Source organism: Prionailurus viverrinus, chromosome C2 (genome assembly GCF_022837055.1).
Source record: "Prionailurus viverrinus isolate Anna chromosome C2, UM_Priviv_1.0, whole genome shotgun sequence".
In the NCBI taxonomy this organism is placed as follows: Eukaryota; Metazoa; Chordata; class Mammalia; order Carnivora; family Felidae; genus Prionailurus; species Prionailurus viverrinus.
Genome location: NC_062569.1, coordinates 93,493,553 through 93,518,878, shown reverse-complemented (window position 1 = coordinate 93,518,878; position 25,326 = coordinate 93,493,553). Strand labels below are relative to the sequence as shown.

At 41.2% G+C, this 25,326-nt stretch overlaps 1 protein-coding gene across 1 annotated transcript in view; it reads right to left on the bottom strand.

The window, feature by feature from the left end:
* The window catches only part of GPR156 (G protein-coupled receptor 156), a 69,414-nt gene that overhangs the window by 4,332 nt on the left and 39,756 nt on the right, over nucleotides 1-25,326 (bottom strand). The window contains exons 3-8 of the mRNA XM_047874104.1: nucleotides 19,059-19,194; nucleotides 18,698-18,808; nucleotides 13,560-13,685; nucleotides 12,492-12,587; nucleotides 8,238-8,474; nucleotides 1,847-2,005 (exon numbers count right to left, since the gene is read on the bottom strand). Of these exons, the coding sequence (XP_047730060.1) occupies nucleotides 1,847-2,005; nucleotides 8,238-8,474; nucleotides 12,492-12,587; nucleotides 13,560-13,685; nucleotides 18,698-18,808; nucleotides 19,059-19,194 (865 nt within the window). The remainder of the gene's footprint in view (nucleotides 1-1,846; nucleotides 2,006-8,237; nucleotides 8,475-12,491; nucleotides 12,588-13,559; nucleotides 13,686-18,697; nucleotides 18,809-19,058; nucleotides 19,195-25,326) is intronic.

Here is a 25,326-nt window from a genome sequence, read left to right as displayed (position 1 = left end):
GCATGGAGTAGGGGTCTGTGCACATATGGAGGCAGGAGGGATACTTGTGTTTATTGACCAGGCAGTGCTGGAACTGGAGATTCAGATACTGGAAGCTCTCTGGGCTTGTGAAGAGGCCTGGGGACAGGATGCTTGTTCTCAGGCCTGTTCTGGGAAAGATGTTCCAGGTGTAGGGCACTGAGGGGAGGAGGCCAGGATTTTTACTGCCTCTGCATCTGCTTTCTATTAGGGCCCTCCCTCCGCAGACTCAAGACATCTTTTTGGAAAGAGCAGATTCAGTTACTGCGTGGGAAACAGGGTAGTGTGGCAGAAATACAAAAAGCACGTCACAAATTACCATAAGGCTAAAGAGTCAGGCCACTTGGCTGTTCCAACATTAGCTGATTGTGAATAAAAACCATCCTGGATGTTCTCGCCAAGTTTCTAGCCTTCTGTTTAGCTGGACAAAAAATGCTTCTTTGAAGACCTCGCAGAGTATCAAAGGCAATGCTACTCCCTTGCCAGGTAGGAAGAAATCTGGCTTTGAAATAAAGTCCTGAATACCTCATAAATAGTAAAAATATGGAGAGGTATTACTCTGATGGATTGAAAAGCTCCAAACCAAGAGTGTGGAGGGAGGGAACAGAGAAGCACAGGCAGCAGGTGCTGGCGGACATTAATCCCTTCCCTGGTTGTGTTTCTTGGGTCCCCATCACATCATCCTCTCATGCATGGACAGCTGAGACCCAGGTGTCAGTCCAGTTACAAACAAGTGTAGTTTCCCACACAGCACCTACTCAGGCATGTTCTGTACTGAAAATAATACGAAATATAATTTTGTTAGAGCAAAAAACTAATTCCTCTGGGTCCTGTGTCTCCTTTCCGGGGCAGTGCAGCCTCAAGCTTTTCCAGGTGCTTTCTTCAAGCACACATTACACTGCCCGATTCTGGGAGAGGTGCCAAGCCTGGCTCAAGAACAGAAGGAAAAAGGGCTTGGGTTTGCCCAGTCCTCCCTTGGTGCTACTATGATATTTAGAGGTCCCATTAAGTTCTCTGTCCCTGCAACTCTTGATCTCAGGGTTGTGAGTTCAAGCCTCACATTGGGTGTAGAGATTACTTAAAAATAAAATCTTGAGCAAATAAATAAATAAACAAATAAGCCCTCTACCCCATTTTTAGACACTGATTGACTTTCTGGGTTGGTAAAATGATTGCAATCTCTAGTTCAAACCTGGAAAGGACAGTAATGGGCCTCATAAGATCTTGGAAATGAGGGCACTACTCTAAGAGAGAATGTGTCATACAGAAAAAGGTAGGATCCACTACGACTCATGGCCTTTACAACACTGTTCCCCTGCTTGGAATGTTTTTCCCTGCACCTGTACTTAACCTTCAGCTCTCAGCTAAGAGTGTCTTTTCTGAACATTTTAATTAGGTTCCCTTACCCTCACTACCCATTATTCTGTCTTACCACTCTTATTTCTTCCTTCATAATTCTTATCACAATTTATAATTATACATTAACTTGATCAACATTGACTTCCTCCAATAGACTGAGATCCATGAGGGTAGGGACTATATTTGTTTAGTTCATCGGCACTTTGCACAATGCCTGGCACACACTAGGCCGATGAATGAATGTAGTGGGTAAGCTGAGTGTCTGCAATGGGTGGGTCCCTGGGGAAATGCTGTTTTTTGTTTTCTGTTTTTTTTTTTTTTTGCCTGGGGCTGAGGGAAGTGGACGTGGCTAGGAAGTGGGGGAACGGAGGGCTAAGAAAGAATGTTAGCAATGAGACCTCTGGGGCCCACCACTGCATGACTGGAGTTCTTCCTGACAGAGAATCCACCAGGCAGAGGTCTAGCTTACTTCTGTGAGGAGTCTGTCCATGGAGTTTTTCTCTCCTCTAGTGTGGCAATTCTGCTCCTCACCATACTGCATATGGAAGCTTTTGCTGGGAGTGCTGAAATATTTGGCCATGCGTCTGATTGTTTGGTTTTCCTCTTCAAATGCCTTCCACTGTTTCAGCTGTTAAATAAAAGAACACATGTTATTTATTTAGTTACACTCCCAGAAACACATTCTCTCACTCTTTTTCAAAAATATCAAGGAATTACAGTGTCACAGATATGTACATATGTGTAAACTATTCTCTACTCAAAATGTACTTTACTCTGGCAAGTTCATAAACGGTAATGACAGAAAGTATAGAGAATGTTGAGGTCATTATTGCTTTAAAAAATGCCAAAGAAATAAGCTGACAAGTAGATAAAATTGAATAATCTCAGCTTGCCCCATCTACCTGCCTGTTAGTGGACTGGTCAAGGCAAACCAGAGTTGAAATATACTTCTAGAGACATATTCTCAAGCCAGAATTTAGGAGCTCTAATAGGGTTAAGCAGTCTAAACATTATATGTTTCAAATGAAACTGCTTTTGGTGGTAAGTAGCTGTTCTTAATTATTCTCATTTTTGGAGTAATAATGGTGTACTTACTGCTCCTGCCGGAAGACTTCTAACCCAAGTCAATAATCAAGTCTCACCCAGATAGAAAACCACAAATGTCAATAAAAACCCATAGAAATGATAGAACATTAGGTCTGAGATCTGACTGTCCTTTTTACTTGACAAATGAGGAAAGACTCAGAAGGAGTATGACCTCTCAAGGCCCTCCAGCTAGTTAGCAGCCCAGCCACAGCTGTAAGCAGGGCACCGTGCCACACCGCATGTCCTCAAGCACAGCTGATGAAGACAGAGACTGTTAACGTGGGGGTTCTAGGGAAAGTTTTTCAGGAGAAACTGGTTTTGAGAAACGATCTGGAAGCCTGGGCTGGTCTAATTTAATAGGGATGGAAGGGAATAGGGGCACTGTCTAGGGCCTTTGGGATACTGTTGCCATGTGGCAAATGCCGGTAACAGGAAGGCCAGGGGAGACCACAGTGCTCAACGCTTCTCTTTCTCCCTTAAGGAATTCTCCTAATGGAGAGTCCTGGTGATGTACACTGGGCACTTTGGTACCCTGGCTCTAGGAATGATGCTGAGGGGTCTGTGGGTAGCCTCACAGGGATCCTGGAATTTATTTGCTACCTCGCCAGACATTTATTAAGCTCTGCCTATGGAGTGTAACCCAAATGTGGTAAAGCTGAAAGGATTTAAAATTCCGCCATCAACTACAATATATTCTCACCCAAGTCTTGGATTCTCTGTTGATTCAGCATGAGTCCTTCATGGTATCAGGGGTCTGTGTGATATGTGCTGGGTCAGGCTAGGACCCTCCCCTTATATGCCCTTCTCAAAGTCCCCTTCCCCAGGGTTCTGTCAGCTAACCTTGATACTCAGGAGTTATTGGAGCCTGGCACCACAGGGTGACTCTATGGTCTTGAGTGGATAGAGCCGACCTCCAGTGTTATTCTCCCAGCACTCACCCTAGCAGTGCTGCAAGTATCTCTGTTCCTTCTCGGGCCCCCCTTGTTTTCTTAGCAGTATAGCTAAGTATAGCTTTTCCTTTCTGTCCCGTACCACCTCCTCTCTGCAGGGCTGCTGGAAGAATTGCTCAACATTGGTGTAAGGGCACCTCCAGGGCTTCTGGTCTGCCTCACACTAAGCTGGCTGGGTGGGGCCAGGGTGCCCCTTGACTAAATCCTCCTCTCTTCTGTGGAGATCCTGGTCGTTAGGACTTGACCCTTCTGGCTTTCTGAAATATGGCTACAAATGGCCCTCAGGTCACAATTTCAGGACCTCTCCATGGCACTTCCTCTAGTAGGACAAGCATTTTCTTGTTTTCTCAGCCTCCGAGCTATGTGGGTGTAGTAGGCTGAATAATGCTTCCCCAAAGATGTTCCCCTCCTAATCTATGGAACGTGTGAATATGTTACTGTACACAGCAAAAGGGATTTGGTAAATGTGATTGAGTTAAGGTTTTTGAAAAGGGAAGATTATTCTGGATTATCTGGGCAAGGCCAATGTAATCACCAGAGACCCTCTAAGAGGAAGGTAAGAGAGTCCGAATAAGAGATGTGACCATAGAAGCAGAGGTCAGAAAGAGAGAGATTTGAAGACACCACACTGCTGGCTCTAAAGATGGAAGAAGCAGCCACGAGTCAAAGAATGAAGGCAGCCTCTAGAAGCTGGAAAAGGCATGGAAACAGATTCTCCCCTAGACCTTCCAGAAGGAACACACACCTATTGACATCTTGATTTTAGTGAAATATGACCCGTTTCAGATTTCTAACCTCCAGGGTTATTAAGATAATAACTTTATATTGCTTTGAGCTACTAGATTTGTAATAATTTGTTACAGCAGCAATAGGAAACTAAAACATTAGGAATTGGGATTAACTCTCAATTTCTAATAGGCAAACCAGGGCCTTCAGAAGCTCACCCCATGTGCCTCTCTCACCTCCTCTACTCTCCCCTTGTTTCAGTTTGTGCTTCAAAAAGTGCAAGGTACAGGGGCACCTGGGTGGCTCAGTCGGCTGAGTGTCTGACTTCAGCTCAGGACATGATCTCATGGCTCATGAGTTTGAGGCCTGCATCGGGCACCCTACTGTCAGCACAGAGCCTGCTTCGGATCCTCTGTCCCCCTCTCTCTCTGCCCCTCTCCTGCTCATGCTCTCTTTCTCAAAAATGAATAAACACTTTTTTTTTTTTAAGTGCAAAGTGCAGAAGTGTTATGGTGCTCCAAACATACCCTTTTCTCTCTCATGTACATCTGCCCCTGGGCATGATGTCCCCCCTCTAAAATGCCACCCACTGTCCTTCCCCAGTCTGCTCAGTGAACTGTTACTCCTCCTTTAAGACTGGGCCCAAACACCCCCAAATTCTGAGAAGGTATCACTGAGTTCCCAGACTGAGGCACCCCTTACTCAGCATTATGTAACATGCCTTCCTCAAACACCTAACACATGTATTATAAATCCTTTCACATCTGCTCCTACTAGACTCAGAGGTTGGGCCCCATGTATTTAGCTACATGTTTCCTGCAGCTACTAAGTGGATGGACAGATACATGAGTAAATGAAGGAAGTTTTCTTTTACAAAGTTCATCCATTTAGTAGGGGCGCTGGGATGTATACAGATAATGATAAGGCAGTGTAGAAATTCCTAAATACCTTCATTCAGGAGCAGATGAAACACTTCAGGGATTCAGATGAAAAAACAATGTCCTATCTCAGGACTCACCTGCCTCTCAGAGCCAGAGGGATGGAGGGGGGAGATGTGTGTAAGGATGGGTCACGTTCAGGTCACAAAAGTACAGGCTAGCTCATTGCTGGTGATGACTTCAGTGTTTGGCATAAACACTTAGGCATTTCCTGAGGGCCTGTGTAGAGTGCTCTTTGGTCCACTTGCCTCTTCAGTAACGTCAGCCATTTCACTCAGCTCTCTAGCGCCACCTAGCCGCCCGTGAGGTATCTGTGCCTTTCCTTCCATAAGCCCCTCCCATCAGTCCAGTCTGAAGGTTTAGCTGCAAGCAGCAGTTTACCTCCTTGCTGCCTCCCCTCCCCATATAGCTCTCCTCACAAACCTTTTCCAGATTTGTTCAGCTGTCCTATTTTCCCGGGAATACACGGTGCTGGTCTCACAGGGAGAATCTTTCTTCTACCAAAGGCCAGAGGGGAAAATCAATTCAGAGGCACACAAAAAGCTGACAAGCCTCAGTTACTTTTATATTTTCAAAAAGAATCTACCTCCTAAACCTAAAATACAGTAAACTATAAAATACATTTTTTTAGTCATGGTCAGCTCAAGAGGAGATAAAGCATGAGACAGAAAATAGAAGAGGAAAGACAGAGTAAGAGAATGGAAACTCAAGACAGCTAGGAAGAAAAGGGGGAGTGAGACAGAGAGACAGAAAGAGAAAGGCAGACGCTGCCTGTCCACCCAGTTCCTGTACCCCCCAATAACTCAATTTCCACTCCCACTTCAACAAACCAAGTGCTTGTTGCTTAGATCAAACCTGGAAGTTAGATTCCAAACCGAACCTTGTCCTGCATGTTTATGTCTGTGATGGGAGTGTACCTAAAGATTACCACTGAGGCTTCAAACACCAAAGAGAGTGGAAGTCTTGCATCTGAGACTTAGGCTTCAAAAGGGACAGAGGTGAGTGTAGAGAGGGAAGATACAAGTAGGGCCATATCATGGAGGTTGCAGATTCACTGAATTTTCAGATAGAGGTCTTGTTTAGATCAGAAAGGCTGTCCTCTAATAGTTCTTGGTGATTACTTCTGTCCCTAATTAATCTTGTTGTCTTTCAGAGATTCTTATTAGCTCTAAATTGTATCCCAGGTATGTTCTCCGTATTTTCTTAACTGGCCTCTCATTTTTTAACATCTCCTTGTTTTCTGCTTCCTTAAATTAATTCACTAATTCAATATTTTGCCATATCCAACTGTCTATTCAATGCTTTTATTGGGATGTTAAGTTTAACAGAATATTTTTCATCCTTATTCAGTATTTCATGATCTAAGATTATGTCCTTTTCATGATGGTTCACTTTAGTTGAAAAGAGGCAGTATCCTTTGAATCCTGTTGCTGAGACAGATCAGAGCTCTTCTAAAAACTATTTTACTTCAGAGGATGACAGCTTCTCCAAGTCTTCAGAAGTTTGTAGTCCCGTTCTTGTGAACTGCAGAATCTCTTCATAGGTCCTTTCCTCCTAAATTTATAGTCTTACATGAGAAGAGCTATAGTTTCCTAGTACAGTATATATATTCTCTTTGCTTTTCACTCATGGTCACAAGATGGCTGCCATAGCTCCAGACATCACAAACATTCAAGGTAGGAAGAAAGTAGACTAGGTGATGCCAGCCATGCCTCTGGCTTTTTTAGGAAAGCAAAAGCATTCTCAAAAGCCTTCCAGAAAACCTTTACTGTTCAAAATGGTATTACATGTGTACCACTAGTTATAAGGGAGGTTGGCAAAGCAAGTGTTGAGCTCTTTCAGCCTATATAGTGGAGGTGAGCAAGGAAGAAAGGGGTTAGCAATGGATGGATGGGTTACCAATCAACAACACTGGCCACAGAGCCTAAGGGGTGGGCTACACAAAAGATGCCTGCCCACTCTCCTTTCCCCATCTCCCAGAAGGGAACAGCCCTTGTTTTTCATAGCCCTTTTCTGCCAAATCCCAGACAAATAAGCTGGAGCTCTCATGGTTTCCTTCAATCTAGTTCTTATAACATAGAGATTCAGCAAAAATCCCCCTGGTTTCTAGTACAGATGCAGTACCCATCCTTGGTTTTTAGTGCTGCTGCTACAGATTTTCCGTATTTGTTTATTCTGCAGAATATTTTAATGAGAATTTACGAAAGGGAAGAAGACTATGCCTGTGTCAGATCATCGTGCCCCAAAGTGCAGTCGTAACTCTACCTCAGCCAACACTTTAATTATCACTTAGCTCCCTCATGAAGTAATTCATAGTCAACTTCAAGCTGCAAAGGGAATCAAGATAGGGTCTAAAGGGAGTAGAGGGATGAGATAGGCCTCGGGGGAAGAAAAGGAGATATAGAGTGAAACAGGACAGGTGCCTAATGCCAAGTTCATTAACTCAGATATATGTGGCTCAGTGGTACCCTAGGGCATAACATGAATAATTTAACATCGCTTTCAGAGTCTATGAATTCCTTCTCCTTTCCCTCTGACTCCTTTTCTTTCTCTTTGCTGTCTGGATATTTCTGCTTCTATCTTCCTCCCTCATTTGATATTTTTTCTTAGCCCCCATACTATGAAACACATTTTTATTCAGTTTTTATCTCTCCTTATTGTAAAAAGAAATGATCCATATTTTCTTCTAATAAAAAAAAAGAAAAGGCACTTTAAATTGCATAAATTCCCAAATGAGTTTTTCCTCTGTGATTCTGCAATCTCAGATAGGAAAGAAAGGTTCCTCATTCCAGGCTAGTGAAAGAAATGACGTTACCAAGGTGAAGAGGGGACTGGGGATGAGTGTGAGGTTGACTGGAGGCTAAGTGGAAAGGCAGGTCCGTGAGGCAGCCTGTCAGGGGTGCACACATGCTGCCGTGGCTGCCAGCCCCTCCTAGGGCCTGCCCTCCTTGCTGACTGGGAGCAGAGCTGTCCCCTTTAGGGGAGCAAGGAAGGAAAGACAGAGAGAGCCAGCTCTCACTGGGAATCTGCCCTCCTCTGACTCTCCAAGAAATGGTACCCAAAAGTGTCAGTAGAAAACAAAGTGAGCAGTTTATCATGCCCAGTGAAGCCTGTGGAATGACAACAAGGACTGGCCTGCCACATTCTCCTTAGAGCATACCTGGGGAATGAAGATGAAGCAGTTGATTGTGGTTGTGCAAACAAAGATACCTCCAGATGTGAGTCCAAAGACCAGGTTGGGCCAGGAGTGCAAGTATCTGGTGACCACAAACAGAAGCCCAGCGGCCACTACTACGAGGTTGACCCCAACCATGATGGTTAAAGACTGATTCACAGGAGGAGAGCTGACGTGGTCAGTCAGGCCAGCCAGGTAGGCACCATATAGCAGCAGCAGGCCCTGGAGATGGAGAAGAGAACCAGGGGCTGAGAGGAGTGGAGTAACAGGCTTGGTGTCAAAGAGCAGTAGGGTTGGGCCCAACTTCCTCACCTTTAAAATAGGGATAATACTCTGGTTTCTCTTCAGATCGCATAAATCTTTCACCTTTTACTAAAATAGGGATAATAAAACCTACTTCAAAGGGTTGCTATGAAGACATACTAGGTAGGATAGCACATGGGAAGACCTTTAAGGCAGCCCTTACACACCTAGCAGGTGCTAAATGTTATTTTCCTCCTCTTCACTGAGAATTGGTTTATTGGAGGTCAGCAAGTCAGCTATCAGACAGGACTCTGCTGGGACAAGGCACATGACAGGAAGCCCACAGGACAGGCTGCTGGGCACTAGGAGGGCACTGGGCACATGGTGCTGTTGGTGGTGATGATTACCACATCAATTGTGTGGTTCTGTGCTACATGGAACTGAGGGGCATGTATCAGCTGAAATAGCCCTGTGGTCTGCTTGTCAAGCCATGTGCCGAGGCAGGGGCAGTGCCCTGAGGACTTTTTTTTTTTTTTTTTTTTTTCTAATTTTCCCAAAGGCACCATCTGCTTGCCAAGCCCTGCACCTGCAAGATTGCATCTGTCTAGAAGGGATGCCTTTTTCTAATTTACACAAAGGATCTCTATAGGCTAGCAGCGGCTCTGTGCCAGTGGGTGTTTGTGGGAGATGGAAGAAGAGAACAAAGGCAGGCTGGGACCTAAGCAAGACTGTGGAGCAGGCACAGGCACTAAAGGTTTCATCTATACCCTTCATCCTCTGTGTGACATTCCCTGCCCCCTCCCCCCTCCAGGAACCCAGTGCCCTATTCTTTCCTCTTTCCCATGAAAATAAAACTGCTCTCAGATCTCTCATTTGTACTACACAGAAAATTACTCACAGCACGTTAAAGGGTTGTTTCTCCTAGAATGCACTGTATTTTAAACAGAAATCAAAGCTTTAATCAGCAATACATAATGTATAGATTCAACATATGTTCTCCTGACTATGTGCAAAATATCATGTTAGGTGCAGGGTAGCCAAAGGTGTTACAAAGAGGAATAAATCATGGTCTTGGCTTTCAAGAAGCGCAGTCTGATAGAAAGATTTAAATGTCCGTGTTTTGTCACACAGAATGTGAAGATGCCATGGGGAATGAGATGGGGGTGGGAAGTATCGATATTCAGAGGGAGAACTAATAATGAAAGCAAGGTCAGGTATCAGCAAGGTACCTGCCAGTGACTGCAATCGCACGACCTGACCAACTCCATCTTCAAGGACAGCCCTAAGGATAATTTTTTGGAGGACTGGCTACGCCCACAGTGAAGGATTCAAAATGGCAGGGATGCCTTCTGGTGCCCCTAATGCCCTGTGTTTCAAAAGGGGCCTGAGGGCCAAAGATGGTCACCCTGAGATCTTCAATGACCAGAGGACACATAAGTCAGGCCAGTGGGACCTGGGTTTTGTGTAACAGATACCATCAGGTGGCATCTAGCACATTGGATCATTAGTAATTTAATCAAAACTAAATGAAATTAATTCTATGATTTTGAAATGTTCAAATCTCATCTATTAACATGTTTTAATTCCATTAAAACTCTTGCCATAAGGGAATGAGGTATGAATAAAGCCTCTCTACATCCATGACTTGTGTTTGAGTGAATCATACCCAAAACTTGGATGTCATTGGCATTCACTGCTGAGAAGTGGGGTGGGGGTAGTTGCCAGGCTCAGGTAGGGGGTCCTGAAACTTGATGTGAAGATTTAAGTCATCCTCAGGAACTGCTCATTGGCCAGGGAGCCCATGGAGGGCTGGCTCAGTCAGTTTCCTGACGCTCAGCACTATTTCCCCCTTTTCTTTCTTTGTCCTTCAGAAAGATATTACAGTGAAATAAAATGGAAATGGGATTATATAAAAGGCAATGGAGAAAATAAATCAAGTTGAGTCACAAAGTGAGCTGCTGTGGGGGAAGTGCTGAGTTTCTGTTGTGGGGAGGACATGTTCTTCTATGGGGCTCAAGGAATCGAGAGAGGCACTGTGTTTTCAGAACTGTCCAGGGGGCAGTGAAAGATTAATAATAATAGTATCTATAATTTATTGAGCTCTTCCCATGGGCCAGGAGTGGTTGAAAACTCTTTTTTAAAAATGTTTTTTATTTATTTTTGAGAGAGAGAGAGTGTGTGTGTGCACATGTGCGCAAGCAGGGGAGGGGCAGAGAGAGAGGGGGACAGAGGACCCGAAACAGGCTCTGTGCTGATAGCAGAGAGCCAGATGAGGGGTTTGAACCCACAAACCTGTGAGATCATGACCTGAGCTGAAGTCAGACCCTCAAACCACTGTTCAGCCCCGGCTGAACATTCTCATCATGCACTAACTCTTTTGAAACTCTGAACAGTTCTGAGAGGATATTATCATCATCCCCACTTTATGTATGAGGGGACCCAGGCTTGGAAAGGTTAAATGAGGTTCAGGGTCAGCTAGGAAGGGATTGAGTCAGAATTCAAACCCTGTTCAGTCGTATTCTGAAGTTCATTTTCTTAACTATTAGCAAGAAACTAGAGATCAAGAACTGTTTACGTCTCAGTGTTCTCTTTTATTTATTTTTTAATGTTTATTTATTTTTGAGAGAGTGAGACAGAGCATGAGTGGGGGAGGGCCAGCGAGAGGGAGACACAGAATCAGAAGCAGGATCCAGGCTCTGAGCTGTCAGCACAGAGCCCCACGTGGGGCTCAAACCACAAACGGTGAAAACATGACCTGAGCCTAAGTTGGACGCCCAACCAACTGAGCCACCAAGGCACCCTCCAGTGTTCTCTTTTAAAAACATTTCTACCAGGGGCACCTGGGTGGCTCAGTCTGAGAGATGACTCTTGATTTCAGCTCAGGTCATGATCCCACAGTTGGTGGGATGGAGCCCCTCACAGAACTCCAAGATGGTAGTGTGGGTGGAACCTGTTTGGGATTCTCTCTCTCCTCTCTACCCTTCCCCCCACTCTCTCTCTCTCAAAAACAAAACAAAACCAAAAATAAAAAAACTCATTTCTATCAATGTAATATGTGCATATAATAAAAAAGCAACATTTCCCTATCCAACTCTGCCCATTCCCGGACCCATTTCTCAGAAGCAACCACTTGAATGCTTTCCTAGTGGTAAAATGAGTAAAGTTTACCTTTAAAGACCACATATTTCTTTAAAAGTTTCTTCTCCTCTGCCAGCAATCAGTCAACCAGGCCTCTCTGTCCTGAGAATCAACAGGCAGTCTCTTGCCACCCAGGGCTTGCCCTGTTCTTTGAAATAGGCCTGCCCACACCCCTCATAGCCAGATTCTCTGTTTCTCCAGGCTGAAAACCAGTTACTAGGATAGTTGGTTCTAAGAACCTCCTTTAGTGTCCTGTGTAGGTATTCTGTACCTGTGGAAGTAACGTCCTACTTTTGCCATCTAACAGAGACAAATGAGGCTAATGTGGGAAATCGAGGGCAGTCTGGGGACACTTCGAGGCAGCTGGAACCACTTAAAGGACACCGCGGATGTTGCCATCTGTCTTAGGGGCCAGCTCTGCTTCCAGTCAGAGTGAGAAAGGTCAGTGGAAGGCAGCAGGATGCCTTGACTCAAATCTTGAAAAAAACCCAAGAGGGCACTCAAGAGAAAAAATAAAGCTGGATACAATGTTTCCTCATAATTTCCCTTGCAGAGAGTTGGGGAGAAAACTGGTATTGCTAAATCAATTACAAAATCAGACCAAGAAATGGGAGAAACAGTGGTTGTATTCCATATGATCTGGGAAAAACTGAATGAGGGAGACTAAATAGAGTTGGAAAAGTGACCCCAAGACAAATAAAAAGTAGAGAAATGATAAGGGTCATGATTTTATATCAACAGAGGTCTCCTTGGAGTTCAAGATTCTTTGCAGAAATCACCTTGTTAATTCCTGTGATTCCCTTTTCACATGTATTTTGTTTGTGACAGGGTGTATCCCAAGGACATGTGGTTACCAACCTTGCATACCAAAACAAGAGCAATCCAGACATCAGAGTACCGGGAAGCACAGAAGTGTGTGCTGGTCAGAGAGCAGGACACGTCTCTCCCTGTCACCTAGGAAGGACACAGAGTCAGGACTGAGGGAACCCACAATTACCAGGAACACACAGGAGATCTCTGTGAACATCCTGGAGTGTGACTTCTATGATTTCCCCCTTAATATGTAAAAACTCTAACATATAGGTGACTCCATTAGAATCCAAATGCAAGTTGACTATGGGTTAAAGGAGAAGACGATAAAGTCTGGCTGACATGTGGATACTTGGTAGTGGTGGGGTTTACTCCCCAGTTAATGCTTTGCTACCACAGTGACTCAAACTAGTGTATCAGCAAAATTACAAAGGATTTCACATCATGTTTCTGCTATTTGTTAACAGTTGAAACTGTAAATATTAAATCTACAATGTCAAGAGTCCACTGTATTCTTCACCCCTTGTGAGGCTGGAGACATATAATACTTCCTGTTGACTGAACACTCTGTACTAGGCACAGTTGAGCCCTTTACCTGCATTGTTTCACTTAATCTTCACCACAGCCCTATGAAATAGGAAGTAATATCATCACCATTTTGCCTATGAGGAAATAGAGCCTTAGCGAGGTTAAATGACTTTCCCAAGGTCACATGGCTGGTAGGTGGGATTTGAATGAGGGCTCACTGTCTCCACAGACCATCTCAAAATACTACCTTTACTTCTCAACAATTAGGGGAAGGTAACTTCCTGTAGCTTAAAGTCTCACTACTGATAATGTGGACGTGAAAGCAGAGATAACTGCCAGGCAGTTCCAGTGTGCCAACATCTCAGTAGATGCCATTGGAAGACATGTGGAGCAGGAGCAGTGGGAGGCAGCACACACTACAGACGAGGGGCAGGGCATTCACAGCAGCCACGGATCCTAATTCTCCCTCCTTTTGGGTCATTTAACTGCTTGTTAATGTTAACTGCTTGGGAGGATGACCCCAGTGTACCCACAGAAGCCAGTCCTCCCAGCTCAGGAACTAGATTATCCAGCGATTGGGCCCCTCACCGTCATACTGACACCGAGAATCTGGAGGCACTGGATGGGATCAGTCAGCACCCACGTCACAAGCAGGATCACGTCTGCTATCACCAGGGCTGCCACCAACCCCAGTAGCTGCAGGTCTTTGATTATCTGCAAAAGAGTCAAGGTCATAATTTTCCTTTGCTTGCTGGCTATACGACACAGGGACTGGAGTACCCTATGTACTCTGAGCTAAAGGCTCCAGGGTCAGCCCTCCCAGGGGGCTTCCTATCCAGCCATTAAAGATGAAACACACACTAAAGATGCGCTATGGTATTATGTCCATATCACCACCTTCACCATTAAACATCTTCATTTGTTTATTTTTTCCATATCCTGCCTTTCCCACAATGGATTAAGGGGTCTTATAAAATGAACATACTATTATTTCTATATATGTTGATATGAGCATATAGAGAGATATGGAAGTTTTCACATAAAACTGTAAACAACCACTAACCTGGAGGATACGATTAAAAGATAAGGGTGGTGGAAGAGAGATTACTATCATTTTCTTTATATGTATATGAATCATTTGACTTACTACAAAGAGGATGTGTTACTTTTGTAACTAGAGAAATAAAATTAATAAAGTATATGTACTGTAACAAGATGAAAAATTGAAAAAATATCAGGGAAAAGAGAAAATATGGAGACTTAGGATGAAAGGCCAGGTGAGGAGAGTACACAGCCTTCATGAATTGGGGCAGAAATATGGATCTGAGTTTTTGACAGCCAATGAAAAGAAGGAAGTACAACCAGTTACATGATTCATGGTGTTTGTAAGATAAAAACCAGTTGCTTCATCAAACTGCTCAAAACCAGTGATAATAAACAAATCTTCAAATCAACCAGCAAAAAAGACACAGTATGTGTAGAGGAACAAAGATAAGGATGGCATCAGATTTCCTATCAGATACAAGGCCAAGTGAGAAGACAGTGGAGTGAAAACTTCAAAATACTGAAAGAAGAAAAGAAAGCCTCAACCTATAATTCTATATCTAGCAAAAGCAGCCTTCTGAAACAAAGGGGGAAATTAAGACTTTTTCAGACAAACAAAAGTTGAAAGAATTCAGCATTAGCACACCTGCATGAGAATGTTAATATTCTTACAGCAAAAGGAAGATGATACCAGATGAAAATATGGATCTATATAAGGAAATATGACCTTCATGGAAAAGTATGTGTTAATTTTAATTATTTAAATATCTTTAAAATATAACCGTTCAAACCAAAATTAGTAACAATTGTGTGGGGCTTATAACATATGTAGAAGTAAAAACAACACAAAGATCAGGAGAGGGAGAAATGGAAGCATGCTATTGAGAGACACTTATACTATATATGTGAATGCCAATTATAGCATTTTGCACAAACTCTTCCAAAACTGAAGAGGAGGGTAAACTTCCTAATTCATACTATAAGGCTGGTATTACCCTACACCAAAGCGAGAAAAATATTTTATAAGAAAAATAAAGCTACAGAACAACACCCCTTAAGAACATGAGTATAGGGGCGCCTGGGTGGCTCAGTTGGCTAAGTGTTGGACTCTTGGTTTCAACTCCAGTCATGGTTTCACAGTTTGTGAGTTCAAGCCCTGTATTGGGCTGGAGCCTGCTTGGAATTTTCTCTCTCTTTCTCTCTGGCCCTCCCCTACTCTCTCTCTCTCAAAATAAATAAACTTTCAAAAAATTTTAAAAAGAAAAAAAAAGAACATGAGTACACACATTATAAACAAAATTTTATGAAGAGGAGGACAACAATATAAGAAGAGGATTATATATCATGACCAAGTGGAGTTTGTCTCAGGAATACAGGATTGGTTTGAGATCCTAAAATCATTTCATGTAATTCACCATATTAACTAAAACAATTTGAAAAAAATATGATCAATAGACACATAAAAAGCATTTGACAGAACCCAACATCAATTCTTTATTAAAACCCAGAAAAATGTGAATAGAAGGGAACTTCCCCAACTAGATAAAGGAAATCTACAATACATCTATAGCTAACATACTTAGTTTTGAAATACTGAATGCTTTCCCCACAAGGTCAAGAAAAATTCAAGGTTGTCTGTGCTCTGCATTTCTTTTTTTTTTTTTTTAATGTTTATTTATTTTGAGAGAGAGGGAGAGGAAGAGCATGAGTGGGGAAGGGGCAGAGAGAGAGGGAGACAGAGAATCCCAAGGAGGTGCCAGGCTGTCAGTGCAGAGCCCGAGGTGGGCCAAAATCAAGAGTCAGACACTTAATCGACTGAGCCACCCAGGCACCCTAGCAGTCAGCACTTCTATTGAACATTGTACTGGTATTTCTAGACAGTGCCATCATACAGAAGATTGGAAAGAAACTGTCTTTATTCATAGATGATATGATCATCTATGTTGAAAATCTGAAAGATCTACAAAAAAGCTAATGGGAGCAATACATAGCTTAGGAAGGCTGGAGCAAAGAAGATCAGCATATGAAAATCAGTTGTATTTCTATATATTAGCAACAAAAAATCAGGAAGTGAAATAAAAAACAATAACACATATAATAGCATAAAAATACTTAGGAGTAAATCCTATAGAAGGTGTGAAAGACCTTCACTGAAAACTATAAAAAATTATTGATAAAAATTAGAAAAGACCTTAATAAATGAAGAAATATACTGTGTTCATGGGTTAAAAAACACAACATTGTTAAGAAGTTAGTTCTCCACAATTTGTTCTATAGATTCAATACATCTCAATCAAAATCCCAGCAGAAATTGGCAGAAACTGGCAAACCAAGTGAAAAATTCATATGGAAATTCAAAGGACCTAGATTTGAATAAACATATTAATATGCAAAGAAATTAACTTTGATTCATATTCACACCATATTCCAAAATTAACTCAAAATGGATCATATGCCTAAATGTAAAAACTAAAATTCTAAAACTTCTAGAAGTAAACACAGGAGAAACTTTTTGAGGCCTTAGGTTAGGCAAACATTTCTTAGATCTGATACCAAAATGTGATCCATAAAAGAACAAATTGGTAAACTGGATATCATCAAAATTAGAAATGTCTTTTCTTTGAAAGATACTCTTAAGTGAATGAAAAAAAGCACACAAAAAATTGGAAGAAAATCTTTGCAAAGCATATGTATTTGCTGACAGAATTGTATCCAGAATATAAAAAGAACTCTCAAAACTCAATAATAAAAGGATGCCTGGGTAGCTCAGTCGGTTTATACCTGACTTCAGCTCAGGTATAGATCTCTTGGTTCAGTTTGTGGGTTTGAGCCCTCGGCATTGGGCTCTCTACTGTCAGCACAGAGCCTGCTTCGCATCCTCTGTCCCCCTCTCTCCCTGCCCCTCCCCAGTTTGCACGTGCCCGCGTTCTCTCTCTTAAAAATAAACATTAAAAAAACCCCTCAATAATAAGAAAACAAACAACTAAAGTTTTTAAAAAATGGGTAAAAGATTTGAACAGATATTTCACCAAAGAAGACATATGGATAGCAAATAACCATGTGAAAAGATGCTCAACATTGCATTAAGGAAATGCAAATTAAAAATACTATGAGATACTACTATTCACATGTATTAGAATGACTACAAAGAACAACCAAGTCACATGTTGGCAAAGATGTAGAAATGAAGGACTCTCATACACTGCTGGTGGGAATGTAATAGGTACAACCATTTGGGGAAATAGTCAATTTTTTGAAAAGTTAAAAATACACTTACCATATGACCCACCCATTCTACTCTTAGGTTTTTAAGCAAGAAAAATGAAAACATATGCCTACACAAAGACTTATACAACAATGTTCATAGCAGATTTACTTTCAATAGCCCAAAACTGGAAAAAACCCCAAACATCTATCAACAGATGAATGGATAAACAAACTGTATGTCTACACATTGGACTATTACTCAGCAATAACACAAATAGAACCACTGGTGCATGCAATAATATGTATGAATATTAAAACAATTATGCCAAGTAAAAGTAAAATAATTATAACAGGTAAAAAAAAAAAGAGTACATACTGTATTATTCCATTTATATAAAATTTTGGAAAAATGCAAACTAGTCTATAGTGACAAAAAGCAAATCAATAGTTGCCCAGGAATAGGAATGGATATAAGGATGGACAGGAGAGGGAGATATCAAAGATTCATGAGGAAACTTCTGCAGATTTTATGCAACATTTCATGAGTGTATACATATGTCAAAACTTATCAAATCATATAGTTTAAATATATGCAGTTCATTGCATGTCAATTATGCCTCAATAAAACAATTTTTTAAATAAAAAGGAATGTGTGTTCTAGAGGGACAGATGAATTTCTTGTCCTTTAGGCAATTTTTTTCATATTATGGTTACTCACAGCTGAGCTTTTCGTAAGTATTTACCATGATTCAATAATGTTTGCAAAAAAAAAGAAATCATTGCAGAGAAGTAAACTCCAACTGAGTGATATACTGGGTCTGGGTAGGGCCTATAGCTCAAGGGTTTGATGATCAGGCTTTGAGGTTTGGGCAGGGAAGCTGATAAAATGGGGAAATGTTGTCAGGATGACATCTGATGTCAGGGACATCTAGGTCATTTGGCTCGCACATAGCTTCTAGGGTGGATTCTATCTGCTGAATGGGTGTCCTCTTTCTTGCTCACTGCTCCAAGCCCATCCTTCTTAGTGCAGAGAATGGCATTTGGCATGGAGAACACCTGGGTTCCAGTGAAGGAAAAAGCTCTCCTTACTCACTACAGCTTCCCTGTAATCACTCTCCCTCACTCCATTTTCAGCTCACACTTGTGCCAAACAACAGTCTCTCTGGGCATCTCGTTCTCCCTCTCACTGGTGCCAGATGTTGGCCAGCTCACACAGTACCAGCAGTACCATGGCTTGGGGTGCATATGAAGCAGAACTATGTTCAAAGACCTATCTCCCAAGAGCACTGACACATGGCCTTCCAGGCTTGGGGACTTAGGAGGCCATACCACTCCAGGGTTTGAAATGAGAAGCAGGAACTACAGATTGCCATATAAGAGCCAGACCCATTAATCTGACACAAACTTCTCTAGCTAATAATCAATAATAAAGTTGCTGTTTGTAATCAAGTTGTGTCTACTTGCTGCTTACTCACCACTCTCTTGTCCGGGACCCTCTGGGTAAACACCTTGTAGAGTCGCCAGCTCTTCCCCAGAATGGGGCCAAACACAAGGGAGGTCCCAATGCACAGCATGGATAGTCTTATCTACAGGGAAAAGGGACAGAAGCAAGAGGCATGAGAGGGATCTTAATTGTTCTCTACATTCTACTCTGCAAAGCTTCAGTCCACACAGGGCACGGGACAGATGTGGACTTCACTAAGCAATACAAATGATCACCTCTGAGAGTACCCATTCAGAGGATAAAGGTAACCACCACCTATAGGAGATGCTGATTTAAAAAGATATCAAAAGTTGAAAATTTTTCTCAAAACAAAAACTTAAGATTTAACCCACCTGAATGAGAGTTTCCATTGAGCCTCCCGCTAAAGCATCTCGATCTTGAATCCCGAAGAGGTAAACGCTACTGTAAGTCAGACAACTCCCAAGTAAGGTCACGATGTTCAGGTTGGGACTGGACATCTTCACAATCCTAGAGCGAATCAGGAAGAAGGACACTTACAGCCATGACCCTTTGCCCTGGGAGTGAACAGAGTTTCCCCACCAGTATAATCTCCAATGCAACCTCAGAGTGAAGGACCACTGGGAAGACACTTCTTTATAGCCCTGTAAAAAATTGTTATGATGTATTTAAATTTATTTTCTAAAGGAACTAAATTCTGGCATTTCTTGCTTATATAACTCCAAGTCTTTTAAAAGAAGGCCAACTTCCAGGTCACGATCTCGCGGTCCGGGAGTTCGAGCCCCGCGTCGGGCTCTGGGCTGATGGCTCAGAGCCTGGAGCCTGTTTCCGATTCTGTGTCTCCCTCTCTCTCTGCCCCTCCCCCATTCATGCTCTGTCTCTCTCTGTCCCAAAAATAAATAAACATTGAAAAAAAAATATTTAAAAAAAAAAAAAAGAAGGCCAACTTCTAAAAAACAGGTGGTATTAGGGAAGAGTTAAGATTTCTCCATGAAATTTCTGGTTGCTAAGATATTGCTACATTCAGGCAAGTGAATGAATAACTAACAGGTAGATACCTAACGAGATACAGTTTGGAGCCTTTAGAAGTGAGCTGGTAAACCACTGTTTGGAAAAGGTTTGGGATTTTTTTCATACACTATTTATTTGATATATACAATTGTTTTTCCTTTCTCTGACTGACTGAAAGAGAAAAAGGAAGCAAGGACTGAAAGCAGGAACTTTGAGAAGGCTCTTTTGTCAAATAGTTTTAAATGAGTTTACAGAACAATTCAAAGATTAGAGGGAGGTATGGCCAACCAGGGTCTCAGACATACCCTGGGCACCAACAGAGGCTCACGACAAGGTAAAAATGTGTGAAGTGGTTAACCTAAGGGGAAAACCAGGCTTACTCTGGACAGTGACTGATAACAATTAAGAAGTAAGGTTACTGTACTTAAGACTTTTAGTCTAAATAATGTATTCTACATAAATTCAATATTTCTATTAATAGTCACTTGATAATTATACTTAGTTATATTTTAATTTTAAAATAATAACTAAGGAGGAAAGCATTCTTATCTTTGTACCTGGATTACCTGGCTGGCCACTTTAAAGTCCAGAGTCAAGGCAAAACCAGCTACTTAGTGCAGCCTACTTTAACAACAGGCAAAGTACTCAGAGGCATTAGACAGTTTCGCAGTGCTAGACTTGCAAACATCATAACTAACAATGGCCCGGCTTGATTATTTCGTGACTAGTGGCATAATTACATACACACACACACAAAAACACCAAACCATCGCCCTGAATCTCAGGTCCCAAGTACAGACATCATAGGCCAATAAGTCCAGTTGAGCTTTACCCTGTCTTGTAGAAAAAATCTTGATTGTTTTTCTTCCTCTAAAAATGGGAACAAGTTTCATGTATTCCCCTTATAAAATGGGGACAAGAATAATACATGCCTCTCCCCCCACCAAAGAGTGGTGAGAATTCATTGAGGTAATAAAGCAAAGTGTGACACAGGACCTGGCACAGAGTAAGCTTGTTGCTAACATTAGCTGATGATATTAATCTCACTGTCTTCATGCTTTAGAAACCTACAAATCACCTTTTCCTCTCCTATTTATCACCTATACCCAATCAATTGCCAATTTCTTTCACTTGGAATTTCAAAATCCTTATGCGTGGTCCCTCTCCATTCCTGCTACTACATGCACCCAGGATACAATCATGTTAGGAGCAATGGAAATGGAGACAGGTGGTGTGACAGATGGGAATCCTGGCTGTGCCAATCACAGCTGCATGACTTTGGGCAAGTCATTTACTCTAGCTTCCTGTTTCCTCATCTGTGTAGATAATATTATCCTTCATAGCCACCCACAAATTATTGCAAAGAGCAAATGAGGTATGTGGCAAACTCTCTTGAAAATTCTAAGGTGATGCAAAAGTATTAATTTTTAGATTTTTGGTGTAACATTTAGCTCTCTGTATCACCAATTTTTTCCTGTCCTAATACATTCTGCATATTACTTTCAGACTTATTTCTTAAAATACTACTTTCATCACTTAGGAAGAGAGCTACACATATACAGATCAATTTTGTTTACCTTAAGCCTCCTGTATACAAATTTAAAATCTAGCCCCTATCCTATCTATCCACTCATGTCATCATGTTTTCAAATTATAGACTTATGGACAGTAATCTTCATTAGTTTCTTTGGCTCTTCCCAGAAGAAGGGGAATTATGGGGTGAATATTGACTGCAAAAGTAAGAACAGTGTTAACCATCAGCTTCATAATGCATTTATTAATTAATAACTTAAACAGACCAGTGCTGGCACTGCTTTAGAAAAGGGGCCACCGCTGACCTGGGACTAGCTATTTGGTCCAGTCAAAAGCCTATGCAGTGGTACGACCACTAGTAGACTCTTCGAAGTCCAATAACTGAGGCTATTCTTCCCCATGGCTACACATAAGCATGAGCCATGAATATATGATGCTGACGTCCTTACCAAGCAGCTGCCCAAGTTTCATAGTCACACATGTCTGTATTGTTCAGATCACGGATGGGTTTGGGTAGGTTTCTTTCTTCATTCTTTTCTGGGACCATTTTATTTGAACACCGCTCTACAATCAGATCTTCTTTGTGTAATTCAGTACTGCATGAAACCCTGATTTAGAATCCCCTCCCTCCTGATTTAGTTAGGAGGAGCCCAATTTAGTTATTTTTTGACAAAATGTACATTACATAATCCTCACATCTCAGAAGTTGATGCAAATTCATTTTCTAAATGGACGTTATGGACTTATATATGTATATTTTTATATTTTTTGTAAAAAATTTTTACTTAAAACTTGCATCAGAAAAAAAATGAATGGAAGATGGTTTACCTATTTTGTTTGGCAAAGTTAACACCTGTGAAGTTACTGAAAGGTGAAATCATCTATTCAGCAGATGAATTATGTATGTCTGAGGACTGTCTTTGCTACTTGAATAAGAATTCAAGCACCAATGTCACTTATATTTTACTGTTGAACTAAAGTATGAAACCCACACATGCTGAATCTTTTAATCACCCACAAACACATACTTTCCACAAGACAATTTAAATATTATATACTTAATTATAAATATCTAGTCCCTTTGAGATTACCTATGTTGCGTTTATGAAGAGATAAAAACTTAGACTGTGTTACTAGCACTCAGAAACAAGGTGGGTTTTTTTTTTTTAAGGATTGTATAGTTATCTCATTATCTTTTCTCTTCATTTATTAATTGGTAAAGACTAGAACTTTCTTGATGTTTCTATTCTCGAGTAAGTCTCAATACAAAGATAAATATCCATCTGTATTTGTATAAACCTGGATTATAATTTTAATACTCTTTAATGAATTCTGATGCTTAAGTGACATCCACCAGCTCACAGGTTTGATATATGTATTTTTAATGTTTATCTAGTTTTGAAAGAGAGAGAGAGAGAGAGAGAGAGAGAGAGAGAGACAGAGACAGAGACAGAGACAGAGTGTGAGTGGGGGGAGGAGCAGAGAGAGAGGGAGACAGAGGATCCAAAGCAAGTTCTGTGCTGATAGCAGAGAGCCTAGTGCAGGGCTTGAACTCATGAATCACAGGTATGATATATATTTTTAAGTTTATTTATTTATTTTGAGAGAGGGACAGACAGACAGAACGAGTAGGGGAGGGCCAGAGAGAGAGGGAGAGAGAATCTCAAACAGGCTCCACACTGACAACATGCAGCCTGATGCAGGGCTCAAACCCACGATCCATGAGATGATGACCTGAGCCGAAACCAAGAGTCAGACGTTTAACCGACTGAGCCATCCAGGCACCCCACAGGTATGATATTTTAAAAGTCTTTATCAAATATTGGTTTCTGAATTTAGAGGTTTATTATAACTGCTATGGAGGACTGACTGGTCATCCTACTCTCTCTTCTTAATTATGGTTAAGAATTGAGTTTGGAAACATGGCTTGCAAATGGGACTGAGTGTACTTCTTGTGGCTATTAGAAAATTTTCCTAAAATGTGACAGGGCCATGGCTTCTAAAATGCTATATGAATTGATATAAATGATGTCAGTAAGCTTTAAACAAACCAAGTATAAATGTCTTTCCAAAAACAATTTTTAATAAAACAATTAAGATTAAATCATGAGAATTCGTTGAATTTCTTTTTCGATTCACTATTTTGGACCCATGTTACAGTGGGGTTATAAATCAATCTCATCTGGATATGTTCCAAACAGCTTTATCATTATGTTTTCTGGTTTGATTTAGCAAACACAATCATTTTGCTACCATGCTTATTTCTAATGTTTTAGGTTCAAAATCTAAACCCAATTCAAATTCTGCACATCTCAAAGCAATATCTGTGTGACTTCTAACCACTTATATTCTAACTCAGCATCATAATGGTGAGAGAAGACTGGCCCTGTCCCCTCCTCTCCTGTCTGGGCTACCATTCTAGGTGACCATCCTAGGAGCTTTCATTGACCTTTCAACCTCCAGAGTTCTAAATTCTTTGATCATAATGACTTCACTTTATTCCACTTTTAGATACCCATCCCCAGGGTCACACCCTGAGTGTGTTATGATCATTAAGAATGATTCCACTTCAGAAATTTTGAAAACCGACATCCCCCTCTTTGATCTCAATGTATCCAAAACCAAACTCTTAGTCTTCTCCCTTGACCTGTTCTTCCCACATTCTTCCCCAGTTCAGATAATGGCAATTCCATCTTTCTATTTGGTTGGACCCAAAATCTTGAAGTCATCTTTGATTCTTGCTCACCACCCACATCCAATCTGTCATGAAATCCTATTGGCTCTATCCTTGAAATACATCCAAAATCCAACTTCTTACCACCTCTGCTACCACCACCCTGATCAAAGTCTGACTTTGCATTTCTCATTTGGATTATTACAATAGCCTCCTAATTGGTCTTGCTGCTTCAACTCTGGATGCTTCCTAAGTCTATTTTCAACACAGCAGTCACAACAATCCATTAAAGGTAAAGCAGACCATGTCACTTCTCTGTTCAGAAGTTATCTGACTCAGAGGAAAAGTCAAAGTCTTTACCAGAGTGTACAAGTTATATTTTTGGCCCTCATTATCTATTTCATTTCCTGCTTCTTCCCTTTGCCCACTCCACCCCACACAGGCCTCCTTGCTATTCCTTGAAAACACCAGGCACTCAAAACTTCAAGGTTTTGAAGTGGGTGTTCTCCCGCTATAGAATATTCTAATTCATATATTTCTATGACTCATTCCCTCTTTCCTTTTATGTCTTTGTTCAAGTGTTACCCTCTCAATCAGGGCTACAACCCCATTTAAAATCGCACTCTTTTGCCTGGGTGGCTCAGTTGGTTGAGCGTCCAACTTCAACTCAGGTCATGATCTCACAGTTCATGAGTTCAAGCCCCACGTTGGGCTCTGTGCTGACAGCGTGGAGCCTGGAGACTGTTTCCAATTCTGTCTCCCTCTCTCTCTGCCCCTAACCCACTTGCATTCTGTCTCTGTCTGTCTCAAAAATAAACATTAAAAAAAATTTAAAAAAAAGATTTTAAAATCGCACTCTTTCTCAGAATTCCAAATCTTTCTTATCCTGTTCTAGTCTATCTCCATCCCACCATAGTACTTTTTACTTTCTAAGGTATTACACAATTTTATTTTTATTTAAAAATTTATTTAAATTCAAGTTAGTTAATACATAGTGTAATAATGGTTTCAGGAATAGAATTTAGTGATTCATCACTTACATATAACACTCAGTGCTCATCCCAACAAGTGTCCTCCTTAATGCCCATCACCCATTTAGCCCATCCCCCTACCACACACCTCCCCTCCAGCAACCCTTAGTTTGTTCTTTGTATTTAAGAGTCTCTTATGGTTTGCCTCCCTCTCTGTTTTTATCTTATTTTTCCTCCCTTCCCCTATGTTCATCTGTTTTGTATGTTAAATTCCATATATAAGTGAAATCAGATATTTGTCTTTCTCTTGACTTATTTCACTTAGCATAATACATTCTAGTTCCCATCCACGTTGCTGCAAATGGCAAGATTTCATTCTTTTTGATTGCTGAGTAATATTCATTTTATATATATACATATACATATATATACATACATACATACATATATATA